The sequence below is a fragment of the Anser brachyrhynchus genome (assembly GCF_964034855.1).
Source record: "Anser brachyrhynchus genome assembly, chromosome: 13".
In the NCBI taxonomy this organism is placed as follows: domain Eukaryota; kingdom Metazoa; phylum Chordata; class Aves; order Anseriformes; family Anatidae; genus Anser; species Anser brachyrhynchus.
Window position 1 is genome coordinate 9,015,386 of NC_137708.1, and position 13,531 is coordinate 9,028,916.

A 13,531-nucleotide genomic window follows, 5' to 3' on the forward strand; every position below is an offset into this window, starting at 1 on the left:
TACTTTATCAGTCACATAAACTGATAACAGTGAGAGAATAGGATCACTATTCTCTGGTCATTCCCAAGAACATTAATTAAAGCAGAGTCAAAGCTGATTGCCACTGTCAGGCCAGGAGGTCTCCACTCTCATCCTTTCCCTGGGAATGCGTGGTGCCAGGAAGGAATTTCTACACCAATTCCCGCAATAGCATGGGACAGGATAATCCATCTTCAGGAATGTTCTGCCTTGAAATCAGTAACTGCAGGTCAGCGGGAAGGTTACTGTCTTCCCAGCACTGTTTACTATTTATTATTTTGTTTCTAATTCTAGATAGAGTATTTCAGGCCAATCCACATTCTGCCTAGGGAGTCAGAGCCAGATTCTGCCCCCTGTTGCTTCCACGCAACCTCACTGACTTCAGCAAGTTGGCCCTTCGCCCACTCAGCCTAATGGTGTCCCAAATAACTTAGAGCAGCAGCTCCCATACCAGCCAAAGCACAGTCCAAGGCGACTAACCTGGCAGCCCAGCCGAAGGGCATCCTGTACTGCCCAAGACGGCTGCACACCTGCTTGGCCACTTTATGGACCTTCTGGGCTGTCTGCAAAACACAAGAGAGAAGGTGAGCATGTGCCACTGCTTCCACACCACTGGAAGAAGAATAAAGGGTGAAAGAAGGGAGAAGACATTCTGTATTCCACAATGCACAGCCTTGCAGGCACACGGCGTAACGCTGCCTGAGCAGTCAATAGGAAATCTTTTGTCACTTCACACCATGCACATTTATTACTTTTGCAAAGCAGTAACAAACATGTCACGAGCACAGTCATGCTGTGTGGCTTACAAAGAGCGCAGAGGGAATGCCATCACATACCAGGTACTCCACGCGTCAGTTTTCTGGGGACTAAGTTTGATTGGCTGCAGCAAGGCAGCATCACTCTCGGTGCATGCCACGTGGAGCTGATGCACAGCAGGACCAGGGCCCCTCACTGACCAAAACGTGCATAAGTTCCCCCATACAATCATGCATGCAGCAGGACAGAGGCAGGGCAAGCAGAGTAAAGGGTGAAGCCTGTGTTCTGCTGCTAAAACATCGCTATTCCCAGTGGGAGTGAGGCAGGACCAGTCAGAGATGCTGTGTGTTGCACTATGTAGCAGTGTGGCCCCTTTCTCAGGGGATGAAGTGTCCTACTTTGCCACTGCCATACCAGGCTCTGCTTTGTTGCAGTGCAATGGGGAAAGTCCTCCTGCTCCAACTGCCTGGCTCTTTCTAAAAATTGTCTGCCTCCTACCAGAGGAAGGAGCTGATTCTCCCAGGATAGCCCAGATGATGCCAGCCTGGGAACAGCACAGGTAGCAGAATGGATGAAGACGAGAATTTGCCAGAAAGAAGCTGAAGAGCAGCAGAAACAACCCATGTTTCAGACCACGCTACTCCCCACAGCAACAGAGAGCACCACTAAGCAGATACTCTCATGGGCTCATCCAATACCTTCCCCGGGTCCGAGTTTTTCATGTATGGCTCTGCACAGTGCGTAATGCTGCCCTGCAGCACCTTCTCCACGCGGGCCACCAGGAAGATCTCCACATGTGGGTCGGTCACAGAGAAAACGCCCTACAACAAATAGATGGTAGGCTGTCAGACAGTGGGACACCCTACTCACACCTCTGGGTTTGGCCCCAGTTGTCTCACATCCCTTGCCGCAGTCCACACAGACCCTGCTATGGCTGCTGCCACAGACGGGCCATGGGGGCTCACAAGGCTGGAGAACAGCCAGCTTTTGAAAAACTCTAGCTGGTACTTTGCCTATAGCTACCAGCAAGCCCAAAGTGGCAATCAGCTTGAGACGCTGACCAAAACATGACAAAACCCCACAGCCCCAGAGAAAAGCCGACTTCTGCTTTTCCATTTGATTGACCTGTTCTCATTTCAGCAGATGAAGTGAGAGAAATATGGTCAATTGAGATGGCTGATGGCTGTCTGGGGGAGGCAACCTTTCCAAGCAGTTTTTAAACCATGGCTCGCACAACAGGGCATGGCCATCCACAGCGACAGCTCACGAGCACTGGCCCACACAGTGGGTAACAACACACCACAATGCTACTGAACAGCCACAACCTCAATGGAGACACAGAACGAGAGGACGAAGTCAGTTCTTCACCCGTTTTATGTAGCGCAGGCAAGACTCGGGTACTCCATGCACAAGGTTCTCTCCCGGTGAACGTCCCTTGCTGTCTTCTGCCCCAGATGTGGAGGCATCCAGCAGCATATCACGAACAGATGGAGGGTTCAAGTCCACGTGGAAGTCAGCTGAAATCTTGCAATTATTCTTCAGGTCAAATAATGCCAAGCTTAGGAAAAAGGGCTCAACCTGGAAATTGAATATATGTGTCAAAAAAACAACATGGTACTGGCTCAAGAATATTCACGTGCATTGCCTTTCCCACTAGGTTTGCCTTCTGTATCTGTTTGTTCCTTTAGTTTAGTGTACCAGAATTTTCCAGGATTCATATAATCCATGCTTATTTGCTCTATAAATACATAAAACCACTTTTGCCCTTCATCATCTTGCATTTTGATCTAGTCAATTTAAACAAAGCTACTTTAAAAAACCAGCAATGTAGAGGGGTTTATATAAATTATAAACCATGAAGTTATGAAGAAAAGATTACCCCAATCCATCAATTAGAGTTGTGAATTATTTATCCCTTGTAATGTGAAAGAAAGCAACTTAAGAGTGTTTATGTTCACATGCTAGAGAGCACTTCACTCATCACGGTCCCAAGTCCATCAGCTCTGGACAGTCCAACTGCAAGGCATTAACAAAACGTTCCTTGGCTGCTGTACACCGGGGCACAGAAGCAAAGTTAGTATAAAGCACCTCCCAGCTAGGAAAGCTTGAACACAAGGCTAACACTGCTGGGGAACCACATGTGCAAAAGCTGCATCTCAGGAGGTGCTCTACAGATGAGGGCTGTCTCACACCAAGCTCAGCTTCCTTTGTAGCTACTGACCTTGACAGCACAACGTAAGTGGCAGCAATTCCACATATTTTTAGTTCAAAGATCCCAGCAGGCATGCGTCCATGTAAGGATAAAAGTGAAGGCCCGCGATAAGGCTGTAGCGTGTCTGAGACATTACAACATAACTTCGAGGCATTACATCAATACTAAAAATGTGCTGATTAGGTCCAATGCTGGGCTTGATTAAGTACAAATAACAATCTCTGCTATCGGTGGTGCGCTCATCTGCTGGGAGTGACTGAGAAGAACAAGCCTGGTGTATTAACTGATCCTACATGGACTGTGAGCTGCCAGTGTGAAACCATTCACAAAGAGGCTTTTGCAGTCCTAATAGGCACCAGACAAGGTACCATCAGCAGAGACTGGACAGCTGGTGCTGCTGCCTCCCTCACATGCAACGCTCTCTGCTGCTCCGGGAACTGCTGCATAAAGGGCTGACCCCAGCCACAGCAAGTATAGGACATGATAACAGGGAGCTTGTCTTGGGAGAAAAGACTGGTCTGTTCAGCCTGGCAGAACAAAGGCTGAGGAGAGATATAATTGCTGTCTACAGACCTGAGAGGCTCAGAAAATACAAGGAAGAGCTTTTTAGGCTAAGGTACAACTTTGGCACAATAACAAATGCATACAATAAAGTGGCTGTGAACACTGTTGGTCTGGGAGTCGGGAGAAGGTTTCAGAATAGGGAAATCCCTTGCCATTAGGGGAAATGAAATAAAACACAGCAGTGAGTGGTTTGGAGATGGAGCTTAATCATTTACCAACAGGACTTTCAAAGGGACCCAGAATACTGCAGGCACGCTTCTTGTTCTCTGTGCTTGCAAACCTCTGGCTTCCCAGCAGTCCCAGTTCCTGGCAGGCTGAGGCACGTAAGGACAAACCTCCTCCCCAAACACATTTTGGAACACCAGAATACCAAGGCAGACAAATCCTGCAATGACCCTGGGCCAGCAGACACCACTGGCCCAGGTTCCATCACAGCTCATGGCAGAATGGGATGTCTCTATCCACCCAGATTAATATGCAATAGTTTTGCTGTTGTTGTTGTTTTGTTTTGTTTTGCCAATGAGTAGAAAGATGCCAAAGCAGGAAATGCCAGAGTTCTCCTTACGTTGGTAGGTCCTCCTTCTGATCGATCATTGAGCTGAGCGAGAAGGTTGAGGGACAAATCCTGGCAGTACACCACAAAGCGCCTGCTGCACTTTTCTTCAAATGGCTTCACGTCTGGCTCGATCCCTGAGAAGTCTAGCCTCTACACAGCAAACAAAGAAACATGGTCTCATTAAAAAAGAAAATATACACCTGAATAATGTTAAGGGATCACATTACAGCCAATACTATCTTAACCATTTTCATTTAGGTGGTGTAAAAAGTACAAGACATTCACAAATGAGTGTCATTTGGTGATGTTACACAAATGTATTCAAGACATGAATTCATGGGGATGTATCAATTTTTAGCAATCTGGTTTGTATAGCACAGAAAACTAAACCTCAGAATGATTTCAGTTCCTTCCTGCTTTGCTGTAACCCTGGGGATCTTCCCAAACACCATTTAGAGCTTGGGGAAGAAAGCGGAACATAAGCCGTCGTTACACTCAGTAAAGTATCTTCCACTTTGAAGATTTGACTAGTTTAAGAGATGGTCCCTGTGCCTGAAATAGAGAGAAGGCACATGCTGTTGGGATCGTGAACAACATCTTGAACTGGAAGGCATTTCTAGATGCACAGCAATAACTGGCATGGTTAGCAACAACAAAGGCTCTGCAGAGCTGGCTGGGAAATCCAAACAGCCTTGATTATAATCACCTCCTTCCTAACCCAGAACACCCATGGCTGGTCTGTGCCACAATGTCTGCCCTTCTCAGAGAGCAGACACATAAATGACCAAAATACCATCAGCCAGAAAAAGACCCTTAGCCTCCACCACACCCATTCTCCTGGGCACCAGGGACACACAGCTACCAGACACCCCTAAACACCAGCACATCTCTTAGTGACAATCTGGCACAGTCTTATTAGTTTTTCCCCCTCACATCCTGCAGAAACCTGCATGCCAAACTTGGGATACTGAAATCTCACAAACAAGTAATTTCAGCAAAATAGGCTGCAATTGTTAATCTGATTCTGGGAAACTCTTACCATTGTTTTCCCCATTTCCCTTCCACGAGAAAAGTGCATTGCAGGTATATGTTCCTGCTCCCAGTTTCCTTAGCACCAGGCATACAAGCACACAAGTATACACCATATTGCCTGGGGCAGTGATTTTGAATATCCAGTGTTACAGCAGATCTGACTGGCCCACGCCATAATGAAGAGCTCTGTGTATGTAGGGAGGGCAGTAAATCTAGCCAAAATGTTTAGTTAGGAAAAAAACATCTCACATGTTCTGCACGCTACACTGAATGATATTTCCATTTTTATTATCTGAATAAAATATAGGAAATTTCTCAAAGCTTCTCTTCAAAACAAAAAAACAAACAAACACCACAACAACGAAAAACCTACAAACCTTTTAAAGACTAATTACATGTCCTTGTTAAACCAGGATGTTTTTTTTCACAGGTGTGAACAAGTCAAAGAATGCCAGAAAGAGAACCAGAAACTACGAAACAACTTGGAACACTTCTCTAAAACCATGTTAACAATTGCAGCTCATTCCACTGAAATCCCACACCTGGGCCTTGGCAGAAAGCTCAGCTAAGAGGTCAAAGCCGAGAAGAAAACAAGCCAAATAGTCAATGAACCCCTGTTCCGGTGCATGAGAACAGCATATGGTGTTTTTTTGTTTGTACCTCCCCCACGTATAAAAACTCTCTGAAGATTGAGGCTCTCCCTGTAAGCTCCTAGGATTGTCTCTAAGATCACTGCTCCCTCCTCCAGATGTGCATTGGTGTCTCCACTTCTAAAGCTTCTGACCCACCATGGGAACCTCCCAGAGGCCCATATGATGGGTTCGAGATCCAGAAACATCAACATGCATCACATAAGCCAGCAAAGCTGGAAGGAGGCCCTTTGTGGGGCTGTCGTGAGCTCTCCTTTTATTTGAGCTATCATCTAAGTTGTTCAGCTCACACTGAACGGAATGTGCTGCACTCCTATTCTCCAACCCACCAAAAAACACACTGCCTCTACGGGCAAATGCTGTGGCCATGCAAGGGAACAGGGTAGGCATGATGCCAAGGGAGCAAAACCTCACATTTGCCGACAGGGGAATGTTTACCTGGACTTCTGGGTCAAAAGAAAAGAGGTTTTGTCTTCCATCATTTCTGCTCAGTTTGTTCAGCTGATCTGTTTCTCTTCCATACTAGGACAAAGAAAAGCAATGATATTACTGCCTGGCCACACAGAGGTAAACATTTGTTATTTGGAAAGAATGGGAGCAAAACAAAATATTTTTCAGGTTCCCTTTGTGATATATGAGATAATACAAAGCTTCCCAGCTGTATCTACCAACACCACACAGTCAGAGTAAAGTGATTTGGCTCTGCTAAATGAGAGAGCAAAGAGGAGGAGGCAGCTGAGCTCTGGACCATGCAGGATACAGCTGCCACTTAACTCCCTCTGCACTGATAGCCACGAGAGTCATCCCTGCGGAGCAGGAATGAGTAGTGCCAACCATGACAACCCTTCGCTGTAAGCATGGATCTTCCTCATAGGTCGCGCACTAAGAGCGAGCACCACGCAGCCTCAAACCATGGAGCTCCCCTAGCTCCATCCTGGAGACAGGGAGGTGAGATGCCCAAGACCCCAGCAGCACTTGGTGCTTGCCCAGCTCGCTCAGAGCTGAAGTCAAAGCACAGGGAAACTCCTGTTACAGATGTGGCGGAGAGAACTAGCTATAGGGCTGGGAGAGCAATCTCTACAAACACAATACCTTCATCAGCTCTGGATGCATGCTTCTCTCTAGGCTCTCCAGGATGTTTTCTGATTTTCCTTGCATACTTGATTCATCATCTGCAAGGACAAAAAAACAGATGTTCAAAAACAACTGCCTGAGCACCATTTTATTTCCCTCTGCCAGAAAGCATACTGCAATATTTGCTACAATAGCACAGAAACAATTTATGGAGACTTTTCCACTTCTCAGATGTAAGATTTTTCCATAAATTACTAGTACCAGAGCGTACTATTAACAGCCTGCTAGGTCTTTCCAAAGCATAACCTCAGCACAGATCCAACTTTCCAGGAGTCTTGAAACACTGCCATGGATTTCCCATCCAGAGGAAGGGTCATGTTTCTCTCCGCTTTTATTCCTCAGACTATTGTCTACATTGTACTAAGCCATTCAGAATGATATCCTGTGTCAGCCACAATTCTTGCTATTAATCCAGAAAGAAAAGTATATGCTTCTACAGGCACACTGCTCACATCCTGCTGGAGAATGGTGAAGGTAGGTGTTTATTTATAAACTGACCTTGTGCAGATTCCACAGTATCTTTCTTCTCTTGCACCAAACTCTCAGTATTGCTCTGAATGATTTTTCTCAGAGTTACCAGCCACTCTTCCATCTCCTGCTCAGTTTCAGCTGCGAGATAGTGGCTGTATTTATCTATCGTCTTGAGTTCAAATGCATAGCGGCGCATTTTAGGACACTGAACAAACAAAAAGGGCAAGCTTTGTGTTACAACTTTCCTCAATAACTCAGCACAGTACCTTCTGCAAGGCTCCTCTCTGCTTAAAGCATCCTGAACTGAAATACCATGACAGGGAAAAAAATCACCTAACTTAGAATATAAGAATGTCCTTGCCACAGCACCTCTCCTGCAGTTAATCACAAAGGGCTTTACAGCAGTGATCAAGCAGTACGCAGCTCCACAGTAGCCAGTTACTCTGAGTGGAAGAAGATCAGACTGAACCACAGACATAGCACTAAGGAACAGAAGCAAGCTCCTTCCTATGTCATTGTACCTTTAATATTCACCCAGAGAAACCAGGAATTGGTTTTGTCCACAGTGATTTTGCACTCCAGCACATTTAGAGAGGCATCTATCTTAAAGGCAAGTGGTTCAATGCAGTTTTCTGAGCTCTGCTGGCCTTTAAACAGTACTTTCTAATGAGAAGCCCAGGCAAATCTGATGCAACTTGGGAAGTACATCCTGTACATCACCGAGGCATCTCTACTACTGCTTTTATTCTATTCAGAAAGATAAATGGAAATGCACAGCTCTCACTCATCTACACTGAAGCAAAGAGTCAAAGTAATTTATGTTGCCCTGTACCAGCTCCATCACACTTGGTGCTTGAAGCTTCAGCAGAGACAGCAATGGCACAAGACACAAAAGCAATTCACCCGTGCACTTCACTCTCAGCATAAAGCAAACCCAAGTTTAAGCCCAGTGCAAATACCTCCTCTAAGAACCTTACAGGCCATTTGCAGGAGGTAAGCCCCAAAGGGCTGTATGTTTGCATAGACCTATCAAGACCTAACTTAAGAACCTAACAAGACCTAGTAAGAAGCTGGTGCTAACAGCAAACAAAGAAGGTGCCCAAGACTTAGTTGCACCAGCTACTTACTGGCCCCAATCCTCAGGGTGTGAGATATCCCCTTTACCAGGAAGACACCTGGTAAAGGGGATGGACAAAGCAGGGAGACTGACTGGGCAAAACAGCTTTGGGTTAGTTTGTAAATCCGTGCTTTCAGCCCTCATTGTCACAGACTGAGAGAGCATTTCTGTCTGATCTAGCAACGCATAAGCCCACGTACAGTCATGGCAAAAGTACACCTACCTGAACAACATCATTACAAGCATCCAAGAAGATACAGCCTTTGGATTCTTTTGAAATTTTCTCATCTTTGTAGGAATTAAGAATGTAGGAGCCATCTGTGAGTTGTGACAAGTAAAAATACCTCCTCTTGAATACCTGCAAAAGTGCAAAGTCTCGCTCATGCAAGTATTCACTCTTCTGTATATTACAAGCAACAGTCTCAGTTTCAGTATCTGCCCTCCTGCTATGGAGAAAATACTATAAATAGAAGCACTGATGACCCTAGAGTGTTGCAAATGCACCCCTTTGAGTATGACTTCTTTTTGTGCGGGGAGATTTTGTTGTCTTCTTTAATTTTAATGTTCTTGTTGTTATTTTAAGTTTGCCCATCTAAAGCAAAGCCCCAGGGCTTCAAGCTCATCTCTCAGCTGGCTCCAGACTCATTTGTCTTCACAAAGTAACGCTGCATGGTAAATTCAGATCAGTACATTGCTTGAAGATTCATCCCGCCATAGAGCAGGTATTTCCAGAGCCTTTTTGATAAAGACCTCAGTTAGAATTACAAAGCAATTCTCCAGAAGGCTTTGGAGCAGATGTGGAAATTCCTAGCGCTCAAATGCAAGCCAAAGAACACTGTAATCCATGAAACTGCTCAAGGTATTTTGTTGTTGCTGTCATTTTTTCCTAACACACCTATTTTCATGAACTAGCTTTGGCTTAGTATGTTCAATTCTCACCTTAAAAAGCAGTAAATTTGGAAGAATTACTCATACGTTTGAGCTATTGATTGTTATGAAGACCCCAAATAGATTTAGGAAAAAAAAGCTCTCCAGCTTTTTCTCAGAACACCTTGCTTCACATTTGTCAGCTCATAGGCAGTGTACGACCATTCAGGAGAACATTCTGGCAGCAATTAAGATAGCACCATATGCTGCCAGGTGTGTGAGGAGCAGGGTGCATTTCACAGTTGCTGGATAACAGGAGAATCACAAAGCAAGCCAGGGCAAGCAGCATTGCGAGGCTCAGAGTATTTTCACTGTTCTGAATATCTGGAAGAGCTATGAACGAACACAGCATTTTTCATCCCAGATAGGAGACTGCCAGTAATTTCCTGCACCCACCACTACTGACACAATCTATGTTCAATAAAACCACTTGCTCACTTGCATGGAACTGGAAGGGAGCACTGTGCCTAACCACTCTGAAGGGTAACCTCTGGCACCATTTAGATGAGTAGTTTACTGCTGAGATGCATCAAAGTTTGTGGAGCTTCAAATTTACTGAAAAACATGCAACTAGACTTTAGCAAAGCATAAAAATACATGGAAATCTAAGTCTGCTGAGTGTTACACCAACTTAAACACTGATTTAGCACTTCATTGAATCAGTCTTGGAAACTTTGATAGTTAATGCTAGAGAGAGATCTGTCATGGGTTTCTCTAGACATTACAGGGTTGATATCCCTCATGGATATGGGGTTTTGTGCAAAACCATTTGTATCCTCTGAATCCTGTTCAAGGGAAAAATGCAGAAGCAAGAAGCAAACACTATTCCTGTAACCTTCCCCCCACTTGTAAGCACTGCTGTCAGAAATAATTGTCAGAAGTCTACGAGCAATTAAAATAAATAGTATAAACCTAATAACAGAGGGAACATCCCATTTGATCCGGTTACAGACGCTGAGGGTGAGTATGGCAATTGCAGAAGGACAGCTAGAGAACTGGAGAAGTCTGTTATGGCAGAGAGGAAAGAAGAGAAAATCCTGATGCCATTGTTGCAGAGCAGCCCACTGAAGCAGTGGGAAGTTCTTTGCAAAGGAAAGGTTACTCAAATAATTTTTGGCAGCTGTAGCCTAATTACAGCTTGCTCATGGGCTGGCTCTCCACAAAATACACTCTGCATGAGCTTAGCAACAGCGTGAGGTACCAGAGACTCAGTATGTCACAGCAGTGAAAGAACCAGCACACAAAAGATGGATATGTCTGCTTCCACAGTAGTACAGCAGCTTGTTGAAGTGGCGATAAGGGCGAACACTTTAAAAGTCCTCAGATTTCTCGCATGTGCCTTAGGAGGTGTTTTGTAAGACACAGTAGTGACCAGAACCAGCTCAGAAAATGGCCACTCATTTCTGGTACTTTGAGTTTCATGAGAGATTTTTATTAACTGAACTGAAAGCAGTGCAGTTCAGGCTTCTCTGAAAAGTGGGTCTAAGGTGCTGGGCACTGAGGCCAACAATACCACAAGAGGCTCAGTCAAGGATGGACATAACTAACTGCTTCAAACATGTATGGTAATACCTCCTCCTCCAGAAGTTACAGGAGCAGAAATGACTTCAATCTTGCTGCTCAGAAAAGCAGATAAACAGAAATCCCTGCTCTATTTCCTTCAAGTTCATGAGGAGTCATTTTAAAACTCTAATTAAAATTAGCCATATGAACTACCTTGTTCCACTTATGAATGTAAAACTTGTTGAATTGAGCCTTAGAGCAACTGACCTTACAAAGTAAAGAACCCCACTGCAGCCATTCCTCAGCTGCACAGTTGAATGTAATTACCTAATATTCTTTCTCTCTATGCTTTAAGAAGGCAACTGCATGGTGGAGCAACAGAAAGGCCCATTGCCACAGCAAAAACTTTCAGTGGAACTATAAAAAAACTTCCCCTGCAAAATCTAAGCAATGTCATGCCAGATTATGTACAAGGGAGAACAGGAGACAATGCAGCTGTTGCTTTTAGGTCAGTAATGCTCCGTCTCCTCAGTGACATCATCCCTGCTTTTAGAGCAAAGCCTTGTCATTTCAATTTAAAATTGTTCTCTGTACATATTTTCTACCACCAAGGAAACTATCTATTCATAAAGTCTTCATTGCAGGGCAGCTGTTTGAGTTATTTAAATTGCCTTCCTCTTCCTAGCCTCAGCTGCTCATTATGAAAACAGTCTTGGTTTTCTAGAGCATGCTTTGCCTTCTTCTTCAGCTTGCCTGTCATGATTTGAAGTGCATTGGTCTTATATTCTTGGGAGGGAAGGGTCAAAAGCTCTTTCCAGACTGGGTTTTCCAATCTACCTTGGGATGCTCTACAAAAGGGATGGACACCCAACCGAACCTGAACCCACTGCTGCACTCCTGCTACCTTTAGAGATGCGATCTGAACTTAACAGGGGTTATGTCTCGTTTCCGATTAACATAATGCTGGATCAGTCTCACCTTCATGGTAACAGTGATTGTGCTGTTCACATTTGCTTTGTGCAACCAGCCTTGCTTTATCACCCCACCCTTCTGGGAGCACAATGATGAGGAATCCTGAAAGAGAGCAAAAGATCGTAAAAAGAGGAGGTCACGTGAACTGCCTTCCATGCAAAATTTCCCTTGGACATGAGGGTACGTCTGCACTGGAAAGCAATACTGATAACTACAGCAACACAGCTATCACGTAGAATGTACACATGTACAGCTACATTTACGGTGTGATCACAAAAAAATATCAGGGTCATCTCTTTCCAACAAAGAAGTGAAACAGGCTAGTTTTGGTCACCTTTAACAAGGAAAAATTACATGTATGCTGACAGAGCTGCATATGGATTTTGCAATGAAGAAATGCATGGTTCTTAGGTAGTATTTCAAAAACCCGGGGAAGCAAGAAATTTTCAAAATGGTCTGTTTGGACAGTTGCAAAATGCAGAACATTAGATTTATTTCATCATTTCCTTTTGTACAAATCAACTTGCATTTTAAATTTAGGTAAAAGAACAGCAAACCCAAATAACTGAAAAGTAACTAGCGTATTTTACATTTATCAAAATGAAAAGTTTCAAGTGACTCAACTGCATTGTTCTTGGCATACTGGCTGGGATTTCTATCTTTTGTCCTGTCCTGTGGTCCCAGAATGGGTGAACAGCCCTCCATCCATATCCGACAGTGACCTCCACTAAAGATGGAGGGAAACAAGATCCTAGACTGATGAAAAAACTTGCCCTGGTCTTTCCAGTGACTCAGCAGCAGAGATGGACCTGGACTGACTGTTGATGAGCTATCAAGGTACTGGTTTATATCATCTCCAGCATCTCAAATGGCAGGTTTTCACTCTTTTCTTGTCAAACTTCCAGTGAAAAAAGTAAAATTTCTAATGCTTTATTTCTCTGGGTAGAACAACCAATGATTTATCCTTTATAATGGTTCGCCCTTTTTCATCAAGAGATTTCTTTTACTCAAATTTCCATTGCATAGTTCTAATGTAAATGCTCTGTCAGGAAATTGTAACAGAATCCTTTAGATATGGCCAAGCCAAAAGACATAAATGTCAAAATATCTGCCAAAGTACTTGGAATACTCTCCCATTGTCAAGATCAGTAACTTCACTTGTTTGCATATTTGGGACACTGATCAGAGGAAAAAAAAAATGTCTCCACCAAATTCTGATAGCATATTTTTATCCCTTTACTTTTTCAGAGGCATGCTGATAAGCTCTGTCTCAGCTCTGTCTCCAGCCAAAATTAGATATTATTAAAGAAGTAACAGCTCAAGTTAACAATGTAATGAAAACCAACAATGCAGCCAAAAAAAATAAGGCCAAAATTGACAATACGTTTCCATTTATGAAAAAGTCATCCCAGTCCAGACATGAGGTGTGGGACATGCATAGCAATTGTTAAAAATGTGTATGAAACAGCCCTTCAAATCTACAGTTTTGCAAGACAGAAACTTTCCTGTTCTTCAGCAGCAGCACCTTGGTGCCATGAGGATTTTAAACAGCTGGACTAAATTCTTCAGACTGTAAACTAAAATTTCTTAGTGTCAAGTGTGGGAATTAAACTTCACAT

At 44.0% G+C, this 13,531-nt stretch overlaps 1 protein-coding gene across 2 annotated transcripts in view; it reads right to left on the bottom strand.

Moving 5' to 3' along the window:
• Positions 1-13,531, bottom strand: part of DOCK11 (dedicator of cytokinesis 11) — a 79,866-nt gene that overhangs the window by 48,141 nt on the left and 18,194 nt on the right. For both annotated transcript variants that reach the window (XM_080553589.1, XM_080553588.1), the window contains exons 6-14: positions 11,919-12,014; positions 8,734-8,868; positions 7,421-7,598; positions 6,881-6,960; positions 6,227-6,310; positions 4,116-4,256; positions 2,143-2,352; positions 1,473-1,595; positions 499-581 (exon numbers count right to left, since the gene is read on the bottom strand). In XM_080553589.1, the coding sequence (XP_080409715.1) occupies positions 499-581; positions 1,473-1,595; positions 2,143-2,352; positions 4,116-4,256; positions 6,227-6,310; positions 6,881-6,960; positions 7,421-7,598; positions 8,734-8,868; positions 11,919-12,014 (1,130 nt within the window). The remainder of the gene's footprint in view (positions 1-498; positions 582-1,472; positions 1,596-2,142; positions 2,353-4,115; positions 4,257-6,226; positions 6,311-6,880; positions 6,961-7,420; positions 7,599-8,733; positions 8,869-11,918; positions 12,015-13,531) is intronic.